The sequence below is a fragment of the Mesoplodon densirostris genome, chromosome 2, assembly GCF_025265405.1.
Source record: "Mesoplodon densirostris isolate mMesDen1 chromosome 2, mMesDen1 primary haplotype, whole genome shotgun sequence".
Taxonomy (NCBI): domain Eukaryota; kingdom Metazoa; phylum Chordata; class Mammalia; order Artiodactyla; family Ziphiidae; genus Mesoplodon; species Mesoplodon densirostris.
Window position 1 is genome coordinate 76,890,289 of NC_082662.1, and position 27,939 is coordinate 76,918,227.

Here is a 27,939-nt window from a genome sequence, read left to right on the forward strand (position 1 = left end):
TGACGACAGGAGTCAAAGGAACAAGGGAAGCCTTTTTGAGGAGGAACATATGTGAAATCAAGATCTCCTGACCACACGTGGATAATATGCATACTTTTAGAGCACCAGAAGTATGAAGTATCCTTTGATTATCATTTTAATCCAAGCTTTTGATAGCAGTTGACTTACAGTTAAGTATTTCTAATTCCATAGCTTATAGGACAAGAGAAAAAAAAAAAAACTTCCCATCTCTGGTAGCAAAGAAATGGTGACTTCATTCACCACAGCACTTTCTGTTGCAAAAAAGAGACATAGGCTATTGATCACAGTACAACTCACACTTTATTCCATCGTGATTGGTATACTTGTATGATCAGTACAGCAAGAGACTAAAATCAGTGCAGAATTTCTCTGGACTAAAGGGCCGTGAAAGGCATTACTGGTTTTGGCACACAGAGTGGATAACCGTACACTGGCTGTAACAGGATGGTCAGTACGATAAAATGCACGAATCTAACACCATGTGGAAATCATGTCTGGGTTCTGTAGAATGTAAAGGAGTAAATAATTATGAAGACTAACATGCAGCTCTAAATAAGTCACATTGTTCATCCACAGACTATTTCCCCCCTTCGAGATGAAGAGATGGCCTTAGTAACCTGTTCACAGTAGCTTAAAAGAGCAATCAATACACAGTAGAGAGATCTGCCTGCTGATTTCTAAAGCAATTCATCACAGTTGAAGAAATAATGCTAAATCATGTACTTTCTCTATATTGTCCTTAGTAAGTTGAATCTTACTGACCAAGTGATTCTGACTCAACTTTTATTTACTTAAATACAATTTCTAATGTCTTTATAATGTCAAAAAGCAGTTTCTGTTAGCTTTTCCTTATAAATCACAATGGACAAGAGGGGAACCTATGTAACAGGGTAGCGGGTTGTCTTTCCTCTTCAAAGGTAACATGATGCTGATGAGTACACCAAAGAAATAATACTACTATGCTGCAAATATTTTAGGTTTTCACATCATCATATCACAGAGAAAGTCCAAAGAAGGCAGCCTTGTAGGTGATGTAGCAGTGCAGAATAAGATTCTGTAGAAGAGGCACATAGATTCTAAGTGATTTCTTGAGACAAAGAGAAGGAAAGATGGAAAGATGCAAAGAAAAGGAAAAGTGAAAACAGCCTTCTGTAGAACAAATGGTTCCAAAGAAAAATTGATTCACTTGCAATTTACTAAACATAATAGAGAACAGTTCTTTAGTTTGGAAAGCTAGAAATAAAGGTACTGGAAATTATATGCCAGTTAGCTGTACTATTAAGACTGAAGTGGCTGATTGAGTGAGTTTTCCTGTGGTTGTTTTTGAGGGAGGATTTCTGCTTTTGCCAGCATAGGGCCGGATTTAACCCCAAAGGGCAACCATAACTACTGAGGACAATTTTTCTTTATTAACTTGGGCGTGTGGGTAACATTCATTTTCTCTGTGGTAAAAACAAATTATTCACCCATGATGAGACAGTTGGAAATATGACAGTGACCAAGATACGTTTCAGTCATAGGATGCACGAAATTAGACATTTGAATGTGATATGAATATTAAAGTCAAGCAAAAAGAAAAAGAAGGAGGAGAAGGAACTTCTTCTAAGTCTGACATAAAATGATTGAATAAATGAAAAAAATAGTAGTTAAGGTTATCTTGGTTTGCTCAGAGGTTTCTCACTTCCATTTGTTCAGGGGGAGATGAAATGAATGAAGGTATTCTCTCTTGGTCACCAAACATGAGGAATGTCTGATTACAAACACATTAGGTGAGCCTAGCAAGACTTGAAGTAGCATTCCTTCAACTCCCTGAATCTTAATCTTAGCCATAGGCAATACAGGAAAGGTGGAGATGACTGGGAAGTTTGATAACATGCCTGGATCAGTCACCATTCCTTGGAAAGTACCATTTCCCTGGTCTGCTAAAAGACTGATTCTTTCATTTAAGTAAAAGACAACCATCTCTCCCTTCACTGCGGCATTGTTCTTTGTTATGAGATTCGTGTCAGTTTAAGGATGTGTAATTGGAAGGCTACAGAGGAGAGAAGTTTAATTGAATTCCACAGTAAATATTCATGGATATTTCAAAGTAGAATTGTCCATTGTCTGCAGCTGATTTCAAGCACCAAGCCTATCACTTCCTGAACATGCTCCATCTGGCTCGCACTAGACCATCAATAATCATTTTTAGACGTAATGTCTCTTTTGAAAGAAATAACTCTGTAGATCAGCAAAAAAATAAACTCTGTAGATTAAGGGGTAGAAGCCTGGAAACAGGGTGAGTCACAATGGGGGGAAATGAAAATAAATTGAAAGAAAAAAATAAGTCTATTCCCCAAGGTCTGTATATGGCCAGGAATAAAGCAAAAATTCATGGAATGTGACTTAAAGACTTTCTAAAGTGTTGTACTCACGGGGTGTGTCCAAGCTTCTTGATCTGCAATCCACTAGCAACCATCTGGTGCTGAATTCACCTTCCTAGGTGTGGTGCCCTACTTCTAGAATTTAGATCTCTGGGGCAAACCCCACTGGGATGTGCCTCTGTGCAGTGAACTCTCCCCAAAACAGCCACTCTGATTTTGGTCACGGTTCTGCTGAGAGGCCTGTTTGACCCTCTGGGGGAAAGTGGTGGTGGCGGCAGAAGATGTAGCGGTGAGGCAGAAAGACTGCTGGCAGACAGGGTCGACCTGCAGGAAGATGTGTAGAAGGCAAGACCCCGGATTCTACCCAAGGTCAAGGTGACTGTGACTGGGAAAGTTTTCATACTTCAGAAGGAAACAAAGAGGGAAAGGAGGAGGATCCACAGACCAGGGAATTTCATAGGAGCCAAAGATAATTAATGATATACAGAAAGAAAATAGAGCTTAGATGACTGATCAAGAAGACATTCTTCGGTTTATATTGGCAAATAAACGATTTTCACACTGATAATACAAACACTAAAGTGAGTGTTTCCTTACAATTATTAATCACATTTCAATAATTCATTAGCTCTATATTTTTTAGATTGCTTAATTCATTGAGCAAATCCACAGTTTAGGTACCACCTCGAGGGGAGGGGCTGGGGGAGGTGCAGAACAAAGCAATTAAATTTAGAATTGTAAACCAGAGTTAGTAGCACAGTGGCATAAAAGATTGTCAGTGAAAACGGTAGGAATGGGTACAGTTATCGGCCTTACAAGTGCAGTATTGCCGGCTACAAGGGAGGGACTGTGACTCAGGAGTCTACTTTCTTGTTAATTAAAATCGAGCAGCAGGTCAGCAGCCCGTCCACCTTTTCCAGTTCAGAATGGCTCACGGGGATCAGCATATGGTCCTTCAGCTTTTCATAAACCTGCAGGAGGAATCAAGGAAAAGTAGAGAAGAAGGCTTATGTTTCTGCCTCTGTCTTCCATGGCCCCCAGGCCCACCCCCTCCACCTGGGATAGAGGATTCATTTAGCTTGTAAGTTTAGGCTTTTCACCCATTGAACCCCAAGATATGCATGGAACCAAGACCACACACATGCCTACAGTGATACCCAGAGAGCATTGGTTAACCACTAGCTCTATGCTCAAACCTCAAAGCCAAAGATGTGTCAGAAATGTGGTTGTTACTAGAAAGGCCTTTACTCTGCCCTTGTCATTGCTAGATTAAGTGATATATGAAAGTTGGTGAACGTGCTTACAGGCTGAGTATGACTCTCTCTCCATGCTTCAAAACCCTCTCAGCCATAATGTTCCTTTCCTAAATAAGACCATTGGAAAAACTTGACAAAGTACAATTTAAGTGAAGGATTTCAGGTCAAACTGCTTTTAAATTACAGGTGTGTGAATTTTAGAGCATCTTTTGACACGAGTAGAAAGAAAGCATGTGTCAAACCTTCAAATTAACAGTCCACAGATTTTTTTCTCTGATGATAAAACAAAGAACATTTAAAAAAAAAAAGTCAAAATCACTTGAAAATACACTGCCTAAAAACAATCTACCATGCTTCTGTAGGATGTACTTTGGTACAGGGGTTAATTAAGAGTGCTGGAACCACACAGAGTTGGGTTCCAGACCCAGTTCCGCCAAGTTACTGCTCCAAGTGTAATTTCAGTCAAGTGGCATCCCCTCGGGATTATTCCTCTGTAAAACTGGAGTAATAATAGCACCCTCACAGGGCTGCTGTAAGGAATGAATAAGATAGTGCATACAGCGTGCCTGGCACAGTGCCTGGCACAGGGGAAGCACTCGATAAACATGATGTTACTGTTTTTGGTGGTAGACCCAGGGCTGAATTCAGAAGCAGTTAATGATCATCTCGTTATCGGATGACTGATGTGGCTGAAGGGGTATGAATGATCCAGAGCTGTGTTTCTCCAAGTGAGTTCAGTGACCAGGGTGCTTACTGATTCTGCAGATTCTAGGGTGGGGGGTCTAGGAACCTGTCTTTTTAACAACCCTGATGCACATTAAATTGTGAGACCCACTATTCATCTGAGAGCTGGTTAAGCCCCAGTCCAGGGGGTCAGGGGTCCTATATTTTCCTCAGGTTCACACTTTCAGCCATGGAAAAAGAAAAAAAATTATCTATTTATCCTCTTCCCCTGCTCTCTCTCTCTCTTTTTTTTTTTTTTTTTTTTTTGCGGTACGCCGGCCTCTCCCTGTTGTGGCCTCTCCTGTTGCGGAGCACAGGCTCCAGACGCGCAGGCTCAGCGGCCATGGCTCACGGGCCCAGCCGCTCCATGGCATGTGGGATCTTCCTGGACCGGGGCACGAGCCCGCGTCCCCTGCATCGGCAGGCGGACTCTCAACCACTGCGCCACCAGGGAAGCCCCCTTTGCTCTCTTTTTAATCTGCTGAGGGGGATCCTGACTATGAGGATAAGCCTAGTAATTATACAGTATTGCATATTTAAAAGGAAGCATAAACTATTTTCTAAAAGTTTTTAAGATTAAAAAAAGAGAGAGAGATCAGTGGTTACTAAGACTCTTCTGTAATGCTTACTATAAGTATCTTGCTACTCTGGACAGAGATGAACATACTGAAATGCCGAAAAAAGATATGAACACTTGAAGGATCTATGGACCAACACCCTTAATCTGCTTGGTATGATTAAATTGAAATTACCAAAGTATACAGATGAGACTGGCAGAGTGCCCTGAAAGACTGGGAAGATTTTCTTAGACCAGGAAAGAATTCCTGTATGGAGGGGGCAATTCCCTGGTTGGAACATAAATGCAGAGCTACTTGGAGGGACCACTTGGCTGGTTCCAAGTGTGCTATATTTATATTTCTTCTTGTTCTATCCTTTCAGGCCTTTGTTGCCTAGGATGTGTAGCCCCTGCTTTTTTGCAGCCCTGACAATGAGCACCCTTCTCTTTGGGTCATTCCTACTTCTCTGACTGAAGAAACAAATGACCCTCTGATGAGGGGCAGCTTAGATTTGTCAGAAAACAATGATGCAGTTGGCCATCTAATTGTAGGTCTCTATGCTTAATGAGCATGTCAGTGTCAGGAAGTACATTTAATCAGAGCTGGAGCACAGACCTGGGAGATCCAAATACTCATTTGAGAAGGTCTGAATGCCAGGCATGATCATCTCAATTTCTATGCATGCATTAGTGACCAATGACACTAACGAGAAGAGCGAGTTAAATAAACTTTCCTTGGGCCGTAAATTATGTTATCCTTGTAAATTTTGGAGATTAATCCTTTGTCAGTTGCTTCATTTGCAAATATTTTCTCCCATTCTGAGGGGTGAGATAGGGAGGGTGGGAGGGAGGGAGACGCAAGAGGGAAGAGATATGGGAACATATGTATATGTATAACTGATTCACTTTGTTATAAAGCAGAAACTAACACACCATTGTAAAGCAATTATACTCCAATAAAGATGTTAAAAAAATTATATAAAAATAAATAAATAAATGAATTATGTTATCCTTTTGGCTTTCCTAATGATGTGTATAGGGGAAAAGGAAGCCCTGTTATTTGTCACTCTATTGTGAAAAAAATTCCTAGGCAGGAAGGCTGCAAAGGGAGGCCTATTCAGCTGCTGTGGCAGGAAGGACTTTTTTTTTTTTTACCTTTGCACTTTCTGGATACTCTTCTGGGGTTCGGTGCAGCAAGACGTGGCCTTTATTGGGGATATTTAGATATAAGCAGTTTGCGGCCGTGTCATCAGGCACAGTGAGTTTGTCGTAGCGGTGGTCACTCATCTGTTGCATGATCTATAATGAGAAACAAAGCAGGCCTAAGCAGAGCGTCTCCTACACTTGCCAACAGAAGGACGGCAGTGTGGTGGGATAAAAGCTTGCAATCCATACCTAAGAATGTTCCTCTGTGTTGAAGTTCCCGTCTATTACCTCTAGACACTTGGAACCAGAAGAGGAAAACTGGATGTAGCTATGATTCTTTGGAAGAATTGTAAGGGTTCTTCTTGTTCTTTTAAAAGTATGTGTTTGTCTCTAAGTTTTAAAGGGTTTTAAAACGATTATTTTTTTCATAAGGTCTATCAGAAAGACACATAGACAAAAGGCCCAGCTGGGGTTTTGATGATATCCTCAGCTGAGTAAGCAGGGCTGCTCTGGTCTATAGGGAAAAAGGATCATAGCAGTAATCAGAATCATCAGTAGCAGTAATCAGAATGGTCAGTAGCAGTAATCAGAATGGTCAGTTAACTGATTTAGCAGTAACTACACACACACACACACACACACACACACACAGAATTTCCTCTTCTAGGTACACTTAAATTGAATTCACTTGTCTGTTAGCAGGTGCTGCCTTTAATAAAATGAACATAAAAATCCCTTGGGGAGAATATTAAAATCGTATTCCAAGGCCTTGCCCCCAGGGATTCTGGTTTGGCAGGTTTGAGGTGAAGCATAGTAATTTGTATTCTGAAGCCCTCCAGGTAATTCTGAGGCAGATGGTCCCTGGACCACACTTGGAGAAAAACTGACTTAGCAGGTCCATTCATCAAATGAAGGGTTTATTAGTACCTTAGTATAAAATAACTTAAAAATAAGACAAAAATGAATTCTGCAAAGAACTTAAAATATTGATATCTCATCTTCAGCCCCTCAACAAATTAAAACAAAAATGCAAAGAACAACATTCCCCACTCCCCTGCACCCCTCCCCCATGCCAAAAATATCCAAACATTAAAAACAAAAACAAGTATGATTTTGGGCTTACTCATGTAGACTCTTTCCATTCTTTATCATTAACTATATGTTTTAAGGAATCTGCCAAAATGTCATGCCATGGAGGTACAAGAAGATCTTTTCACTGTCTGGTTCTAATCTATCTTTCCAGCTAGGTCTTCCTTTACCCCTCAAGATTTGTGTGGAAATGGGCCTCATATTATAGGACCCCAGAGTTAGGTCTCTTGTCTACTAAGTCATGGAGGCACTGGACAGTAAGATTTATGGTGTGGAAGAGCAGAAGAGACTCCACGCTCCCTGCAGAAACTTCACTCCCAAGAGGATGTGAAGAGTACAGATGGTAAGGCCTTCTTGACTCACCAGTCAGGTAATCCATTCTCTTCTCCAAGTGGGGAATATGTCAAGAGCAGACAGAAACCAGGAATAATATGATAATGGAATATCCTTCACATAGAAGGAAACATCAGGAGTGGGGATGAGCGTAAGCACTATATCAAAGGCTCAGAGACACAAAGATAAACAGACATAAATCCAGTTTTTGAAGAGATCACAGCCTAATGGAGGAGACTGTCAGACAAATAGACAATTATATTACAATAAGAACAGGCAGAGCACCATGCTAAACATTTTACATTTATTACTGAATCCCCAAATTCCCATTTTACAGATGAAGAAATTGGACTGAGAGAGGTCAAATAACTTGCTCAAGGTCATAAAGGTAGATTTAAACCCAGATCTGTGCAACTCAAAATTTTATTTATTAATCATCTCACTTTGCTCTTTCTTGACTTCCAGAGCTGCAGCAAAATCTCTCTCCTACAAACTACCATATCATCTACTTTTTCACACTTATTTGGTCCTTTAAATTTATGGTCAAAATTAATCATGGTACCATTCATTCTCTTTTTGTGTGTAATCCTGTTATGACATGGTACAGTTTCGGTACAGTTTTGACTTGACTGGACATCTCTTTCGTACTTTTAAATTTCAATTGTTCCCTGAGGGGATAGGCCCATAGGGTGGATCACCCATGGGTAGGGTGGGTTCTTCCTTAGAGTCCAGCCTGAGAAACCTTATATCTATTCAAGGACATGGACAATTTAGAACTATTATAAGCAAATTAACAACATATTCAATTTAGTCCTCTTATAAAATGGATGTGCCCAAAAATAATATGAAGAGGCTTGTTTAAGAGAAGAAAAATCCAGACCCAAGTAGCTCTCCTCTATTATGAATTGCTATTTAATTATATCCTAGGCAGACTTTCTTTTGGCTGCTTTCAAAAAAAAAAATAATAGTAGCTTCCCTTTATTATTGTGTAGGAGGGGACACATTAAGACAGTGAACTCTGGAAAAAGACCTGGGTTTAAGCCTCTGCTGTATCCTTTGTGAGCTATAGAAATTCAAGTTTTTTGACTTCTTAGTTTCCTCATCTATAAAGTTGGGATAATAATAGTCTTTGACATACTTATTGTGAAAGATAAGTAAAGATAATGAATATAATTAGGCGCTGTACTAAGCCCTTAATTAGCTACTAGCATTTTATGACAGCATGACCAGACAAACAAGGTTCAGGTTTCCAGTCTGCAGTCCCATCTACTGTTCTGGCAAGCTTTGCCCTTTAACCTCACACTTAAGATAGCCTGTTCTGGGCTTCCCTGGTGGCGCAGTGGTTGAGAGTCCGCCTGCCGATGCAGGGGACACGGGTTCGTGTCCCGGTCTGGGAAGATCCCACATGCCGCGGAGCAGCTGGGCCCGGGAGCCATGGCCACTGAGCCTGCATGTCCGGAGCCTGTGCTCCACAACGGGAGAGGCCACAGCAGTGAGAGGCCCGCATACCGCAAAAAAAAAAAAAAAAAAAAAAAAAAAAAAAAAAAAAAAAAGATAGCCTGTTCTGAGGTAAAGAAATCACCTATGGCTCTTAGTACAAGATGGGTTGAAAGAGAAAGAAGCATAGCAAGTCCACACCTCATAAGCCTTGACTATAACTTCAATGGTCCCATGACCAGCCCAGCAAATTCCCCACCTCAGTCTGACTCATGCATGTCCGGTGGTGACTATGAAGCAGAAACATGGAATGTTATACATTCCAGAGGAAGTGTTATCAAGGATGCTATCACTGCTGACTTTTTGTTTATCAGTGAAGGAACAAACTAGAATCTCCAAGGTTGCAGAGAAACCTACCTCAGAAAGTGCCCATTTTCTCTGGAATAATGGAGACTGAATCCTTCTTTTCCTGGTGTGCTTTATTTACCTGGCCTTCAGCTCTCTCCATGTTCCCTCCAATCTCCCCACATCCTAGCTTGAACAATATCACTCCCCTCCCATGTGCTTGATTTGTTGTTCTCCAGTTGATGGTATTTATGTGAAATTCTAATTGCTGTTTTTCCTCACTCTTTAATGTTCCTCTCTCTTCCGGGCCTTATATTTATAATTTATAACTTCTGGTGGGAACATTCCTAAAATTACTTACATAAGGTCAGTACCCAACCTAGCACCGTTTGAGGATAGTTTCATTCTTTTCATCACTGTGAGGAAAGGAGTTATAATATTCTTAGAGCAGAAATAATTTAATGCTGGGAATACATAAAGTAATTCACTCATAAATTCTATTGAGAGATACTCTTAAAATAAATGTCTTAACAAAACCACCAAAGCCACCTTAGGAGAAGCTTTTCAAATAATTTATCAAGACTACATGGTTATCATTTTAAGACAGGTTAAAATCTGTGCCAAAAGAAATGACTTTTAATACTAGAACAGACCCTGTTTGGAGCAGTGAATGGCTCTGCTTAACTGTGGAAAGAAAAATACAAAAGCTCTGTCAGGCATAGTCTTTCTAAACTAAAAGGATTTAGGAAGTGGTAACTATAGATAATAAACAAAAAATACATCTTTTCCATGAAAAAGCTAAAGGTGTTTATTCTGAACACAAAGGGTTTCTCTCTTTTGGGACAAAGAACAGGTTTTTCTTTTCCTGTTAGTGATTGTTTTTCTTTCTCTTATACGTTGTTATTGTCTGAATAAGACAGCTTGCATTTATTTATGGCTGGGTTCAGAAGACGCATGTATATACACAATGCAGGGCGCTTGCCATCCAGAGGGGAATACACAGAAAATGGTTCAGGAGACTGTGTCTCTCTAGCATCTCTCCCCTGTGGTGTTGGAATGGCACTGCGAGGATGTGAGGATGTGCTCCCCGCCCGTCTGGCAGGGCATCATCTCAAAGAGCTCAGGCTCCCAAGGACAGAGCCAGCGTGAGGCGGAGGAACAGGGTCTGCTTCCGCTTTGTGGATGCACAGAAGCCTTTGTTAAAAGATGAGTATCATTTCAAATATTCCGAGAATGTGGTTGCTAGGCTGTTTAGTTCCATGTCCCAACATTTTTTCCTAAAAAGGGGTGGAGGCGGTGTATTGCTCCAGAGTTGTGTGTAAAGTGTTCTTTTAACGCCGGGGGCTATACTTCCTGCTTCTGGCTGAGCTGGGAGCCAGCATGGAAAGGAGAAAACCGCTAATCCGTCCCCACGCCACAAGTTCCCGAGAGGCCCCGGACTCCGGGTAACACGCAGCAGTTCTACAGGGCTTTGGGGGAGTATCTGAGAGGTTAAGTCGCTGCTCTAAATGTCTTTTCTGATTTCTGCCATTTCCTGAAGGAGTTATTCCACTTTGTGTAAAAGAGAGTAATTATTGAATATCATCAGGACTGGATACAATTGGTGTTCCGTTCAATTCAACTGTCCTCTTGGAGCGCCCCCTTCAGGCCGGGCGCGATGGCAGTGGGAGGTGGGAACGGGAAAGAGATGCAAAGGTAACTTGGTCACGGATTCTGCCTTCAGGAGATGATAATCTATAATTTAAGGTAGGTCAAGGGTAAACTAGCAGTAAAAAGAAAGTCAGCCTCACTCCTGACAGAGGCTTCTCTTTAACAAAGAAGGCACGCAGCCGTGAGAGGAAACGGCTCTGAGAATCATCTTGGCCACGTTGTGGTGGTCTGTTACACAGCTGCTAGATTGGAGGAACCGGCCTTGCTCCCCAGAGGGGAGCTGTCACAAAACAGAGTGGGAAATGTCTGGCTTCCAGCCCAAGATAATTTGCATGGCTAGTTGCATTAACAACCAGGCATTTCCAGCAGTTTCCAACATTTCTGGGAATTTTCTCATCCAGAAGTCTGGAAGGCAGTTTCATTCTCCCACTTGTTACTCATGGTTTCTTTGTAGTACATCAATTATTCTGAAAAAATTCCCAGGCTATGTTGTTTCACAGAACAATGTAGGATGCATTGGTCAAATACCGAAGCAAAGTTATACAGAACGTATTTAAAGATGTTTAGGAAAAAGAGCACATTTTTGGCTTGCTCATAATTGATCTTCCTATGAAATATACATATGTATTCATCTCAGCATATCAAAATGGAGCCAACTCAATAAAGCAACTCATTATAGATTCTATTGAGATATACAATATATGATGCTCAAGCACAATTTTCATTGCTCCTGGATATCTAAAATTATTCATACATTTATTTATCCACCTATCCATCAACAGTTTATTGAGAGTCTGACAATACACCAGGCATCAAGTCCTTGCAGTCCTTTTAAGGTTGAGTCAAACAGCTATGAATAACATTCTAGAATTGATATCATGTTTTCTTTTCTTTTCTATTTTTTTTTTTTTTTTTGCGGTATGCGGGCCTCTCACTGTTGTGGCCTCTCCCGTTGCGGAGCACAGGCTCCGGACGCGCAGGCTCAGCGGCCATGGCGCGTGGGCCCAGCTGCTCCGCGGCATGTGGGATCTTCCCAGACTGTGGCACGAACCCGTGTCCCTTGCATCGGCAGGCGAACTCTCAACCGCTGCGCCACCAGGGAAGCCCTGTTTTCATTTTTTAATGGTTTTTCCATGGATCAGCTCAAAATGAACATAACCTGAGAGAGGTTGTCTTTTAAACAACCTCTCTGAATTGATGGGCTGTGATCCTAAGAATGAGGTTACATGGTTCTTTTTAGTTGAATCTGGGCAAACTTTCAATGCCAAATATTCCCTTCCAAGCTAGCTGACATTTCCTCCACATATTATCTCATGTTTGGAGCTGCTGCTTTACTCAGATCATATGGCACATGTGAAAATGTAGAGGAAAGAATTCTTCTACTATTCAAACTATAACCACAAGTCACATAAACCATTTCTGGAAGGAATCTTCAAACACAGTGGTTTCTGTGGAAGGCTGGGAACCCCCCCCCCACTCTTACAGGACCACTCTGAGCTCTGCGGAGGGCTGGGGAGCAGGGCATAGGCAGAAGGAACAAGGGGAGCTTCTATGGGTAGTCACAGCCCTGATTTAAGTTTTTGACTCAAGGAGTGGAGAGGAAAAAAATCAGACCAAAGTACTTCCAAAATGCAAAGTCTGGCATCCTACCTTCCCTTCTTACCCCTGCCATGCTTCTCTAAGACTAGTTCTGTAGCAGAAGCAAATCTCCCACAGTCTTATTCTTATGTCTTGAATAAGTACAGTAGACAGCTGCCTACTTCGCTACTGAGGTCATGCCCTGGCTATGTTTCTTCAGATACCTGCACCCTAAATTCAGCTCCTAAAATATCATCAAAAATTAACTTCCTCGGGTATTGGGAGCTGGGTGCTCTTTCAGTTTCCCCTGGGTCATTCAATAGCAAGAAAGAATTGGAATGTTTATTGAGCTATCTTCTCTTTATTGATGGTTTATCTATCTTCACTTATTTCTTTCTTTAACAATTCATTTTACAGATAAGAAAGCCAAGGTTCAGATAATTCAGTAATTTTTCCAAGGTCATGCATTAACACAGAAATCCAGGATTCAGGTCCAGGTGAGTCAGCCTCCAAATGCCCACCTTTTTCCTGTCACACCAATCTACCACCTTGCCAATAGCCCTTGAAAGATTAGACTCGGAGCTCACTAACTGACAGCCTGTGGGCTAATTTTTCTTGTAGATACAATTTATTTGACATGCACATATATTGAAAAGTTTGCATTTAAGTGCATTTTAGACAGAGAAGGTCTGGCCTCTGAAGTCATCCGAGTTTGCTACTAGACTACATAGGTTGGTTTCCAGAGTTAGCTACTCTATTTTTTAAGTAGATGAAGGAAGAGCAAAGCCTTTGGGAATGGAAAAAGACAGTGGGTGAAGAGGCGTTATCACCTCTAGAGCAGTAGAGGGGTAAGCTCTAAGGTAAGAGATGAGAAACGGCCAAACACACACACTCTGCAATGATGCCCAGGACCAGCCCTGTTCACTCAGACCCCACCACTGGTGGATTAATGCTTAGTCTCTGTATGAGCAAATGATTCCTTGGTTATCTCATCAGTAAGGCACACATTCAAACATTTTCCTTGCAATAATTGTAATTGTTTTGCTTTGAGACATTCAAAATCCTCTGCCCAGTCTGCTTGGCCATTTGTGAAAGGGTTGCCTGGGGGTTAGGAAAGAGTCTATGCACAGGAAAGAACATTCTTTTTTTTTTTTTTTTTTTTTTTTTCTGCAATAGTGTGAAGAAAATCATCATTGGGACTTTCAACTATATCGCTCTACCTAACTGTACTCTTAGCCTGGGCGCCAAAGAAAAAAGTCTTTAGCATATGTTTAGTGCCCTGAGATCTTCAGCTCCAGGCAATAATGTGCTGGTAAATATGGGGGGAAACATATGCATTATATACCTACAGAAGTTTATTATAAATTTTACTGATATAAAGGATGGGTAGCATCCTTTACAATTTATAAATAATAATAAAAATTTCAATACTGTTGACTATAAATTTCATATTGTCAATTGATTCTCACAGAATGCTTCTGTTGATTTTTGCAGAGCTTGTGCATTTGAGGCCAACCTAATAGTTGCAATTGACAAATCATTGTAGTTCCAACATGGCTGCTGGGTGATATTTTGTTTACACTAATGAGTAAGACAAATGAAACAATGAAGACATATATTGGAAATTTACTTGTTTGGCAATGATGTGAGGGACTTCTTTGCTGAAGTGCATAGTAGTTTTGAGTACTGGAAGAATATTTCCTCATTTTTCCCTCAATGTAATGGTTACACACGACACTTTTTTTTTTCTTTTTTTTTTGTGGTACACGGGCCTCTCACTGTTGTGGCCTCTCCCGCTGCGGAGCACAGGCTCCGGACATGCAGGCTCAGCGGCCATGGCTCACGGGCCCAGCCGCTCCACAGCACGTGGGATCCTCCCGGACCAGGGCACGAACCCGTGTCCCCTGCATTGGCAGGCGGACCCTCAACCACTGTGCCACCAGGGAAGTCCACATTTTTAAGTTTAATCTGCGTGACTAAAAATTTCCCCATCACTTTCTTATGTCTAGACAATCAATAAAATGATAAATCAAGTCCTGTTTTGTAGATTTGCTGATTTCTGTGGTGCAAACATTCTCACCATAGGCAATTTCAAGTTACCAAAGTGACATCTGAATATGGCATTGGGAAGGGATGTGCATGGGCACACTGTTACATGACATCACCATACACACATAAACAGATGTAAATAACTGTAAGAGCACAGCTAATGGTAAAATGTAGTCATATAATTAGGAAGGGATGAGTTTTAAATATTTATTACCTTTGTTTTTAATGAAATTTATTTAATCATAAGTTTATGTAATCTGATTTTTAATAATTGATGTGTTTAACAACCAGCTGTCAAAATTCCCCAGAATGTAACAACTGACCCTGGTAAGCTAGTAGAAGCTGGCTCCAGCAACTGCTGCCCTACACAGGGGACTTCATGGTTTTACAAGACTTGGTTTCTGAATTTCAGCAGAAGTTGGCTTTTCATAGAAAGTTACCTTAAGTCACTCTCTACCTTCTTTGTTAGTACCAAGGATAACTTTAGTTTTAAAACTTGGCTCACGTAACTCTTGGTTTCTCATGGGCAAACAATATTTGGGGGTTAGCCTTCAATGAGCTTATGAAAAACACTGATGGTATAAGTTATCATGAATACTTAAAAGGAAGGAGAGCAAATTGGATTTGCTAAATAGGAGCCTAAATTCAATGAAGTTCTCAAACATATAAGAGAAGATGACTGACTGGAAGCTTAAAGTCTGAATGTCCTACGTGTAAAGGGGAAATGAGAATTCATGGTTTGCATTCTTAAACTTGGCTCCAGTTTAAATTTATTGTTTCTCCTTTTACATCCCTTTCATTTCCAGTTATGTTATTTTGCTATGCTTCATGCATCTTTGTAAGCCACTTTTACAAAATGAGGGGTGGTATGATTACATAATTTCGAACAGTTCCTCTAAAAACATGTTTTTAAATTATAAACCAAAATACAAATTATAAACAATACAAAACAGAAATTTCTTGTACAAGATTCAAATATGAAAAATTAAAAGTTCTATTGGACTTAACGCAACTGTATACATTTTTCAAGCTCACTGAATTGCACATTTAAAGCTTGTGAATTTTATTGTATGGAAATTATATTTCAATAAAGCTGATTTATAAAAAAAAGATGAAGTCCTGTTTCTCCCCCTCTATCCCATCTTTCTCTTTTCTCTTCTCCCTTTCCCTATGGGAAACCACTATTAAGTTTGATGTGAGTCCTTCAGATCATTTTTTACACATACACATACTTAAAACAAAACCTGTTTATCTCTCACTGAACTTGTCAGTGAAGGAGCCTGAACATCTCAATTTCTAGGGGTCCCAGAGTCCACTTCTCTCAAAGTCTGGTAACAAAAGCCTCTGCAGGTTTTGTACTCGTGAAGGCAATTTCTGTGATTGTCTTACAGTTATGACATTTTTGCCCATAAGTAGTTCCAATGCCTGTAAATGATGTTACACAAAAACTGAATAAATATTGGGATTTTATATAGCTATTTAATTCCCTCCTACTGAAGAACACTCTTGCTGTCATGAGCTACTTGACCTTCAGGAGTCACTGCTGTCGCTAAATGCATCAGGGATAAAAGCACCTTAACTGTGATATGCTCAGAAACTGAAATTTCTGTCAAACAGGGGTGACAAATCTCATTCACGTTTTAGGATGGGTTTTCTTAACCTCAGCACTATTGACATTTTGGGCTGGATAATTCTTTGTTGTGAGGACTGTCCTGCGTATTGTAGGATATTTAGCAGCATCCCTGGCTTCTACCCAATACATGCCAGGAGCATCCACTTCCCCGCCCCCCACATTATGACAAAAATATCTCCAGATATTGTTGGATGCTCGCCTGGGCGGGAGGGAGGGGCAAATTTGTCTCTGGTTGAGAACCACTGTCTTTAGGAGAAAGCTATCAAATCTATTTATATTTTAAAAGAAGAGCAGATACTTATGGGAGACAGCAGGAAAAACAACCAGAAAAAGAAAGAGAAGGAAATCTAACTTCCAAATAAGTATACCGTTTACTCTTCTATTCTTCCTCTGAGTTAATAAGATCCCTGATAAGAAATGGATTGGTATTTAAGAAAAACACTGTTGTCCCCACATATCCTGTACAAGAAACCCAAATCCCCTGTAAATGACAAGCAAACCATGGTTGATGAAGAAAGCAGCCGTCCTCACCTCACCTACTCTTGTGTGGGGAGTTACCTGGGCTCTCTGCATTTCAGGTTTTACGTTTCTGAAATGGGGAGGATAAATCGTGGTTTCCTTCTGATTTGGCCTTTGTTAGTGTCAGACAGTGAATGCTGATAAGGTACTCTGAGAACTTGGGAAAGTGATGTCATTTTATCAAGCCCACTTCTCTTTTACAGAGGTTCGGAGAGATAAAAAATTAAGTGACTTACCTCAAATCACGCAAAGGTAGTGAACTGCAAAGCTAGGACTAGATCCTGGATTTCACGACTCGGTCCAGGCCTTTTATAGTGATCTTGGTTTGGTGGAGAGAATTTAAGTGGGACATGGGGCTTCCCTGGTGGCTCAGTGGTTGAGAATCCACCTGCCAATGCAGGGGACACGGGTTCGAGCCCTGGTCTGGGAAGATCCCACATGCCACGGAGCAACTAAGCCCGTGTGCCACAACTACTCAGCCTGCGCTCTAGAGCCCATGAGCCACAACTACTGAGCCCATGTGCCACAACTGCTGAAGCCCGTGAGCCACAACTACTGAGCCTGTGAGCCACAACTACTGAAGCCTGCCTGCCTAGAGCCCGTGTTCTGCAACAAGAGAAGCCACCGCAATGAGAAGCCCGCTCACCGCAATGAAGAGTAGCCCCCGCTCGCCTCAACTAGAGAAAGCCTGCGTGCAGCAATGAAGACCCAATGCAGCCAAAAATAAATAAAATAAATTAAGAAAAAAAAAAGAATTTAAGTGGGACAAAGAGGAACCATATCAACCCCTCCTCCACTCCCAAGTTAAGGAGTCTCTCTTCCCTTCAAGATCTATTCCTTGATTTGTGGAATGTCCTAGACCAGTGGTTCTCAACCTTGGCTACACGTTAGAATCATCTGGGGAGCTTTAAAAAATATATAGATTTCTGAGCCCCAACCGTAGAGATTTTTTATTTACTTGGTCTAGGTTGGGGAAAAACGTCACTGTTTCTTTTTAAATGCTTCCCCAGGTGACTCTAAATATGTAGACAGGATTGAGAACCACTATTCTGTGCCCTGTCTATAATTTCTACTAATTTGGGGGCAGAGGGTGGTAGGGGAAAGGAGGAAGGTTATTCTCCTGTTGTCTCTGGATCCACTGAATTAGATCCCTGCAGAGACACAATTATTTTACAGGTGCTATTTCTCTTTTAAATGATGTCAGCATAAGCAGGGACCTCAGCCTTTCTTTGATTGCCCAAAAAAGAAAACCCTATTCACCTGGGTAATAGATTTTTCTCAAGTTTGGCAGGTTGGAGCATTGCAGTAATATAGGCACTTAATATAGAACACGAAATGCTGGTGTTCTTCAAAGACTTGACAACTCTGGTTTGTGGTTCAGATCTTTTCTCTTTCCCTTTTCTCTCCTCTTTCCCTAACTCCACATTCCTATGACTTCTAACAAAGGTCAGTTTTGCTTTCTCTTTTGCTGTATTATGTCCTGCTGATCCCAAGCCTTCAAGGGTCTCACCTTTCACCCCAAAGGACTTATTGTATTTTCCTAAACAAAGGCAATTCTCTCCGTAAGAAGAATGCAGGGTTTAGCTCTTCCAAGTTGCCTCCCACACGTCTATTCTCTGCTTTCTTAGCAATCACCCCAGTTTTCACTTGTAACTCCACACCTCTCTGTGCAGCCCCCATAATCTGGGGGAAGCTAATTCCACCTCTGATTCCAGGACTGAGACTCGAGGCCAAAGGTTCCTTTCTTGGTTCACAGTACCTGTAAGTGTCTCATTAATATTTTCATGGTGCCTTTAGGCCAAGAAAGAAAAAATGAAACCCAAACCCAAACCAACAAATAAAATAAACCCCTACAAATCTAACACTTTTGTTTATTAAGTAGTTAGGTCCAAACAACTTAAGAGTAGAATTGTGTTGTTATGTCTGCCAGGTATATCTGTGTTCTTTTTGAAAATTTTAAATTTCTGCCATGGTGCCCCTGTGAGTTTGTTTGTGGTGCCCCAGTGTGCCTCGATGCAGTCAGGAAACTGCAGCTCCAGAGGTATTCACCCTCTGGTTATATTAGTGGCTCAGGGATGGACAGATGATCGGTTTGGACTAATAAGAATGGACAAGATCTGAAAGAAGCTTCCTTACTTTTCTGAGAGGACTGATGTCCCCCTCCCTGTATGAAGAGGCAAGTAGCCAGGAGCTGCTGGCAACCACTGTGCTCCCCTGAAGAGAAGTCAGCTTTATAATGAAGCTCATCTGTGGAAGGTGAAGAGAGAGGAAAGGAATCTGGTTCTTTGACAGCATCACTAAGCAGACCCATTAAACCTACCCTAAAGTCTGTATTACTTCAGAACTACATGGACCAGTAACTCTCCTCCACTGTTTCGGCCAGCTTGAACAGGGTTTTCTGTTCATGGCTAGTGAAGATAGTTTTTTATCACTGAGAACTAAATTTGGTTGTGACAGAAAGTACCTGCCCCCTCAAAACAACTTTTAAAAGTTTATTTCTCTCTCATGTGAAAGGTGTTTTGAGGTTGTAGCACAGTATAGTGACTTGACAGTCATCATGGGCTGAAGTTCTTCTAGCTTTTTGCTGTGTCATACCTGGGATACAGCCCTTGTCCTCATGGTATAAAATAGTTGCTTATGCTCTAACTATCACATCCCTTTCTCAAGATTCAGGAAGGCAAGAAGGGCACAACTCTTTCCTTTCAAATCCAGGCTTCCTGGATCTCATACAGAGCACCTCTACTATCACATCATCAGGCAATACTTAGTCTCATTGTTACACGTAGGACAAAGAAAGCTGAGAAATGTGGACGTTATTCCAAGTGGCAATGTGCTCATATATATATATTTTAAATAAATTTATTTATTTATTTATGGCTGTGTTGGGTCTTCGTTGCTGCGTGCAGGCTTTCTCTAGTTGTGGCGAGCGGGGGCTACTCTTTGTTGTGGTGCTTGTGCTTCTCATTGTGGTGGTTTCTCTTGTTGCAGAGCACAGGCTCTAGGCATGTGGGCTTCAGTAGTTGTGGCACGCGGGCTCAGTAGTTGTGGCTCACGGGCTCTAGAGTACAGGCTCAGTAGTTGTGGTGCATGGGCTTAGTTTCTCCACAGCATATGGGATCTTCCTGGACCAGGGCTTGAACCCGTGTCCCCTGCATTGGCAGGCGAATTCTTAACCACTGAACCACCAGGGAAGTCCTGGAGATGTGCTCATTTAAAATTCAAGGTTCAGTTAATAAGAAGAAAGGGTAGTATGGAAGTCGGAGAAGGCAACTGACTGTCATCAATTGGTTCAGAGAGTAATATTTTTTACATCCCCACTATTCATATTTTGACCTCCGCCCCTTTAGGTGATTGACATACTGTTTGGATTTAATTGATTCAAGGTATCCAAGTCATCTCAGGCAGACAGATGATTATTAGAAGCTTCCAGTGAGGCACAGTCACATCACTGGCTCTCTGTGCAGGGCTTGGCATGGGGTAGGTGCTCAATACATACTCGTTACATGTTGACTGAATGAATGAATGATCTTTCAGCAGTGCATTTTGGCATTTCAGTAACTCTTAAAATCCTCCTAAAATCTCCTGATGCAATTTCCTATAAGACACATTCACTCAGAGCTCAACCTTCAGTGAAGAGCAAAGAAGAGCTGCCAGTTGGCGCTTGTGACACATCCTTCTGTGCAATCAATACTTGTTACTGAAGATCCAGCTTTAATCAGCTTTGGGTGCTCTCCAGGGGCCCTTCTCAAATTCTCCCTAACAAGCTCATGGATGGGACCACACAACTTCCTACCCAAGTAAACATCTGAGTTTCCTTCCTCTTTCCACTATTCCTACTTGAAGAATTTAGTATCCTGCTTGTTTTCAAGCCACAGGACTTCACACCTTCAGACTTTTCTATTCAAGTCTAAGAGCCTACGTGCCTAATGAGAATTAGAGCAATAAGCCCTCACTGCACATATACTGTATTTTAATATGCAAATGTTATCAACAGAGAGAAAGGCACTAGATGGAACACATGATATCGTTTATTCTGGAAGAATTTCCCCCTAAAAAGACACAGTATTTTTGGCTTCCCTGGTGGCGCAGTGGTTGAGAGTCTGCCTGCCGATGCAGGGGACACGGGTTCGTGCCCCGGTCCGGGAAGATCCCACATGCCGCGGAGCGGCTGGGCCCGTGAGCCATGGCCGCTGGGCCTGTGCGTCCGGAGCCTGTGCTCCGCAACGGGAGAGGCCACAGCAGTGAGAGGCCCGCGTACCGCAAAAAAAAAAAAAAAAAAAAAAAAAAAGACACAGTATTTTAAAGAAAATTAGCTTTTCATAGGCACTTGTATTTCAATAATCTAGTGAAGTTTTGCATGGTTTTCTATTACATGAGAGTTATTTCTCTGAAGTGCTAGTTATGTTATTCAATAAGATATTATTCTGAATATTAGATGGCATTTCCTGTCCAAAGACACATGCAATTTACTTTTAGCATGAATCTTCTCCCCCTGCCCTCAAATGTTAATGTATAGAAACTGATGTCTGGTGAACTCCAGACAGAGTCAGTGCTTCTCACAGTGTGGTCTACAGATTACCTGCCTCTGAATCATGCAGTGGTTCCTGGGCTCCACTCCAGGGTTGCCGAATCAGAATTTCTTGTGGTGAACCCCAGAAGTGTGATGTGCGTTTCAAATGTGCACTCTGTGTGATTCTTGGGTACACTAAAGTTTAAAAACCACTAACTTAGGGTTTTCAAATTAAATTAACATCATCATCACACATATTACCACTACCAATATTACAACTACTAGTAGCTAATCTATACTGAACTATTATCACTTGCCAGGGTATGGATGGAAAAAGAAATGGACGATTAGAAAATGTGCACAGAATGTAACAGATTCAACCTCTTTTATTTAGCTCCTAATAGGCTTTTTTTTTGAAACTCTGTACCAAGAGTCACCTCTGGATTTGTGGTCACGGCTTTGAACTTGGTTCCACTTCAGAAAGAGATAAAAGGGAATGGCTTGTTGTAACCTATTTATCTCTAAAGCTTTTTACATCTGTAGACAGGTAGTGTTTGGGTAATACCGGGACCCAACTGCAGCATCCAGTGACCATAAATGAAAAACAGATTTAGAAATACTCTTAAAGATTGCTGGACTAATGTGACATTTTGAAAGATGAAAACAAGGAGAAACAGTAAGCAATTATTAAGAGCAGGGTAGTATTTCTGGAGTGGTTTTGCAAGAAGGCGGTGGCAAATTTATTTTTTTTACAATTAAAAAAGTTTTTATTGAAATATAGTTGATTTACAATACTGTGTTAATTTCAGGTATACAACAAAGCGATTCACTTATTCATATATATATGAATATATATATTCTTTTTTAGATTCTTTTCCCTTATACGTTATTACAAGATATTGAGTATAGTTCCCTGTGCTATAAAGTAGGTTCTTGTTGGTTATCTATTTTATATATAGTATATACATATATATATATATATATATATGTATATATTTTAATCCCAAACTCCTAATTTATCCTCCCTACCCCAAATTTACTTTTAATTTGTTTCTCTTGCATGTCATTATGTCTAAGGATGGCTGAAATCCCAGTATTGTATCTGGCAGTGTGGATGTATTCCCAAAAAGCTGGAGAATAATTTAGGGTTAAAATGTCACTTCTAATTTAGTGTTTACGTTTTACCATATGCTTTATTAACCTTCAGCCAAGCAATAGGGTACTCATCAACACCTAGGGCATTTAATACATGTGATGTCCACGGAGAAACAGTAACCCAAAACTCAACCATTCTCCCTCCAGCTCAACTGACACATTTCCTAATCCGTTCCACATCAAGAGTACTGGTGTTGGCCTGGTGAGACTGTCACATAGGTCATGCTGTGATGTAGTTTCATCCCATGAGGCAGAAATCATCCTGGGTGTTTTGCAGTCTTCTGCCAACTCAATTCAGCCAAGAAACAATAGGACCCCACTGGAGACGGAGGGCATGCAAATGTTAAAGTGATTTTTTTCGTATGCTTTGTGAGTAGATAAAGATAATAAAAAACAAATGGAAAAGGGTAAAGGACAGAGACTCCAAATTCAGATGAGCTGCTGTGTGCTGCCAATGGAAACTGAAATGGAAGCCAACCCCATTAAGTGTCTTACAAGCTTAGACGAAGGACGTCTACCAGAGTTGCTGTCAGTTGGATGTGTCTGAGTACAGCTCAGTTCTCAAACTGTGAATCCAGCTCAGTGAGATCCAGCAACACATTCTGCCCACCAATTTTCTGTGGTTTGTTCCTGTGTTGATGGAGAGAACTGAATTCATGGTGACAGTGAGAGTTTGAACTCTTTTCCGAGAATTCCACCAAAGGTGCCCCATCTGGTAGTCATTTCTGAAGTAATTTTGTTGATCATTGTTCCCTAGGGCCTAGTACAGTGCCTGGTATACAACAGGAGTTCTATAAGTATCTGTCCAAGTGTTGACCTGCTCCTTTTCTTTCCCCTGCCCTTTCAAGCCCATCAGTTACAATGTTCTGTTATTTCTCTACATAGAACTCACCTCCTGCACGGTGCTCTTCATTTTCACGCCTGCTTCCCCAGTCCAGACCCTCCTGTCCTTTATTTCCGGAATGTAGTATGGTACCTAACTAATTTTATTACCCCTAATCTTTCTTCCTGTTGATCATTCCAGGCATAATGTCAGACGGATCTTTTTGAAACACCACCTTTTACACCTTTGCTTAAAAAAACTTTGAGTGGCTCCCCACAGCCTGCAGATAAGAAGACTCCAATTCCTTTACTTTTGGATCAGCTCCAACTTATTGCTTAGAACTTAAATCTCTTTCTTTCCCTGCACATACCCCTTGTTCTAGCCATTGCCTGCTGATTATAAAATAGCTATCCCCCCCAGTCATCCTGTTTGTAGTGACTACTCATCCTCTGTGCCCGTGTATGGCTTGCTGCTCATTCAGGTCCACCCAGACTTTGGCTCTCACCTCCTGTGATCACTCCATCCTCGGAACTCCCATCACTTCTACTAGGACCTTGGGCCATTTAGTAGGCGTTTGCCTTATCTTACACCGACACTGTCCTGTTTCTCCAGTTCAACTGGAGGGGTCTTGAGGGCAGAGACTGTTTCTCATTCATCTCAGTGTCCCCGTGTGTGAGACACTATCTTTCATAGTTGCTGCTCAATAAATTGCTGTATGATGCTCAAGAAGCCCGAGCTTCAAACTCAGGTGTGCTCTCTCTTTTTTTTTTTTTTTTTGCGGTACGCGCGCCTCTCACCGTTGTGGCCTCTCCCGTTGCAGAGCACAGGCTCCGGACGCGCAGGCTCAGCGGCCATGGCTCACGGGCCCAGCCGCTCCACTGCATGTGGGATCCTCCCGGACCCGAGCACGAAACCGCGTCCCCTGCATCGGCAGGCGGACTCTCAACCACTGCGCCACCAGGGAAGCCCTGTCCTCTCTTTTCAATCACCTTTTGAAAAGCCTTTTTTGCAGAAGAGACAGCAATAAAAGGTTTTGGAAACCCTACTTTTTTTTTTCTATCAGATTTTTATGTATGAATTAGGATATGATGTTTTGTCAGATATCCAATTTAATAGTTATATACGCAATTGAAGCCTCCTCAAATAAAAATGGAACTAGGATGGAGTCTTCTGAGCTTTTCTATCCTTAAGCAGGCATGAAAAACTCAGCTAAGCACAAGTCTTCTATCACTTACAGCCACTGAAAGGACGATGTCACAGTGGTCAAGAGTCTACAGTGAACCCACTTTGGAACTATCTATATCACTGGGCGCTTTATAATTAAATGGTTGCTACTTTTTGCCAAGTCTGAGACACAGTCCTTCACCTTGACTGCCCGTCATGAAATTTCCAACGGGGAGGAACGAGGCTCTCATTCCCTAGAGAGGCTGTTTCAACTTTGTTTTTTCAGGACAAGACTGAGTACAAGAGACAGGGGTCACACAGGGACAGCTGGAGGCAGAGCCAGAAGGACAACCTGTGAATTTGGATTCTAAGTTCTCTGCTTTGCCCTCAAATCCATTTTGGCCCTTTTGACAGCCATGCTTCTTTAGTAGAATCAACATATGATTATTTTGAAAAGTAAGTTCTCTAATATCAGTATGAAGTTTAACCTTTTTTTTTCTCTTTGACACAAATCTCTGTACATCAAGATCATGTCCTGTTAGATTTTTCGGTGTGTATGTGTTGGGGGAGGGGGTATGGAAACATGAGCCAAATGCAAATTTCCTATTCTCAGAAAATGATAAAATTAGTGATTTTTGATAACTCAGAATATTTTTTTGAATTTTATTTTACTTATTTTTTTATGCAGCAGATTCTTATTTGTTATCCATTTTATACATATTAATGTATACATGTCAATCCCAATCTCCCAATTCATCCCACCACCACCACCCCCACTGCCGCTTTCCCTGCTTTGTGCCCATATATTTGTTCTCTTCAACTGTGTCTCTATTTCTGCCTTGCAAACCGGTTCATCTGTACCATTTTTCTAGGTTCCAAATATATGCGTTAATATATGATACTTGTTTTTCTCTTTCTGACTTACTTCACTCTGTATGACAGTCTCTAGGTCCATCCACGTCTCTACAAATGACCCAATTTCGTTCCTTTTTAAGGCTGAGTAATACGCCATTGTATATATGTACCACATCTTCTTTATCCATTCATCTGTCAATGGGCATTTAGGTTGCTTCCATGACCTGGGTATTGTAAATAGTGCTGCAATGAACATTGGGGTGCATGTGTCTTTTTGAATTATGGTTTTCTCTGGGTATATGCCCAATAGTGGGATTGCTGGGTCATATGGTAATTCTATCTTTAGTTTTTTAAGGAACCTCCATACTGTTCTCCATAGTGGCTGTATCAGTTTACATTCTCACCAACAGTGCAAGAGGGTTCCCTTTTCTCCACACCCTCTCCAACATTTGTTGCTTGTAGATTTTCTGATGATGCCCATTCTAACTGGTGTGAGGTGACACCTCATTGTAGTTTTGATTTGCATTTCTCTAATAATTAGTGATGTTGAGCAGCTTTTCATGAGCCTCTTGGCCATCTGTATGTCTTCTTTGGAGAAATGTCTATTTAGGTCTTCTACCCATTTTTGGATTGGGTTGTTGTTGTTTTTTTTTAAATATTGAGCTACATAAGCTGTTTATATATTTTGGAGATTAATCCTTTGTCTGTTGATTCATTTGCAAATATTTTCTCCTATTCTCAGGGCTGTCTTTTCATCTTGTTTATGGTTTCCTTTGCTGTGCAAAAGCTTTTAAGTTTCATTGGGTCCCATTTGTTTATTTTTGTTTTTATTTCCATTACTCTAGGAGGTGGATCAAAAAAGATCTTGCTATGATTTATGTCAAAGAGTGTTCTTCCTATGTTTTCCTCTAAGAGTTTTATAGTGTCCGGTCTTACATTTAGGTCTCAAATCCATTTTGAGTTTATTTTTGTGTGTGATGTTAGGGAGTGTTCTAATTTTATTCTTTTACATGTAGCTGTCCAGTTTATGCAGCACCACTTATTGAAGACACTGTCTTTTCTCCATTATATATCCTTGCCTCCTTTGCCATAGATTAGTTGACTATAGGTGTGTGGGTTTATCTCTGGGCTTTCTATCTTGTTCCATTGATCTGTATTTCTGTTTTTGTGCAATTACCATATTGTCTTGATTACTGTAGCTTTGTAGTATAGTCTGAAGTCAGGGAGTCTGATTCCTCCAGCTCCCTTTTTTCCCCTCAAGACTGCTTTGGCTATTCGGGGTCTTTAGTGTCTCCATACAAATTTTAAGATTTTTTGTTCTAGTTCTGTAAAAAATGCCATTGGTAATTTGATAGGGATTGCATTGAATTTGTAGATTGCTTTGGGTGGTATAGTCACTTTCATAATATTGATTCTTCCAATCCAGGAACATGGTATGTCTCTCCATCTGCTTGTGTCATCTTTGATTTCTTTCATCAGTGTCTTACAGTTTTCTGAGTACAGGTCTTTGACATCCTTAGGTAGGTTTATTCCTAGGTATTTTATTCTTTTTGTTGCAATGGTGAATGGGAGTTTCCTTAATTTCTCTTTCTGATCTTTTGTTGTTAGTGTCTAGGAATGCAAGAGATTTCTGTGAAATAAGTTTGTATCCTTCAACTTTACCAAATTCATTGATTAGCTCTAGTAGTTTTCTGGTGGCCTCTTTAGGATTCTCTATGTATAGTATGTCATCTGCAAAACAGTGACACTTTTACTTCTTCTTTTCCAATTTGTATTCCTTTTATTTCTTTTTCTTCTCTGATTGCCGTGACCTGAGCTTCCAAAACTATGTTGAGTAACAGTGGTGAGAGTGGACATCCTTGTTTTGTTCCTGATCTGAGAGGAAATGTTTTCAGCTTTTCACCATCGAGAATGATGTTTGCTGTGGGTTTGTCATATATGGCCTTTATTATGCTGAGGTAGGTTCCCTCTACACCCACTTTCTGGAGAGTTTTTATCATAAATGGGTGTTGAATTTTGTCAAAAGCTTTTTCTGCATCCACTGAGATGATCATATGGTTTTTATTCTTCAATTTCTTAATATGGTGTATCACATTGATTGATTTGTGTATATTGAAGAATCCTTGCATCCCTGGGATAAATCCCACTTGATCATGGTGTATGATCCTTTTAATGTGCTGTTGGATTCGGCTGCCTAGTATTTTGTTGAGGGCTTTTGCATCTATATTCATGAGTGATATTGGTCTGTAATTTTCTTTTTTTGTAGAATCTATCTGGTTTTGGTATCAGGGTGATGGTGGCCTCGTAGAATGAGTTTGGGAGTGTTCCTTCCTCTGCAATTTTTTAGAAGAGTTCAAGATAGATGGGCGTTAGCTCTTCTCTAAATGTTTGATAGAATTCACCTGTGAAGCCATCTGGTCCTGGACTTATGCTTGTTGGAAGATTTTCAATCACAGTTTCAATTTCACTACTGGTGATTTGTCTGTTCATATTTTCTATTTTTTCCTGGTTCAATCTTGGAAGGTTATACCTCTCTAAGAATTTGTCCATTTCTTCCAGGTTGTCCATTTTATTGGCATAGAGTTGCTTGTAGTAGTCTTAGGATGCTTTGTATTTCTGAGGTGTCTGTTGTAACGTCTCCTTTTTCATTTCTAATTTTATTGATTTGAGTCCTCTCCCTCTTTTTCTTGATTAGTCTGGCTAAAGGTTTATCAATTTTGCTTATCTTCTCAAA

At 40.8% G+C, this 27,939-nt stretch overlaps 1 protein-coding gene and 1 long non-coding RNA gene across 2 annotated transcripts in view; one reads left to right on the plus strand and one right to left on the minus strand.

Annotated features, from left to right (window-relative positions):
• Positions 1 to 302: 302 nt before the first annotated feature.
• Positions 303 to 27,939, minus strand: part of DDAH1 (dimethylarginine dimethylaminohydrolase 1) — a 153,846-nt gene continuing 126,209 nt past the window's right edge. The window contains exons 5-6 of the mRNA XM_060090031.1: positions 6,075 to 6,218; positions 303 to 3,355 (exon numbers count right to left, since the gene is read on the minus strand). Coding sequence (XP_059946014.1) covers positions 3,239 to 3,355; positions 6,075 to 6,218 — 261 coding nt within the window. The 3' untranslated portion in view covers positions 303 to 3,238. The remainder of the gene's footprint in view (positions 3,356 to 6,074; positions 6,219 to 27,939) is intronic.
• Positions 10,625 to 13,840, plus strand: LOC132480702 (uncharacterized). The gene is made up of 3 exons (XR_009530672.1): positions 10,625 to 10,714; positions 12,915 to 12,994; positions 13,674 to 13,840. It is a non-coding gene; the product is annotated as an uncharacterized LOC132480702 (long non-coding RNA).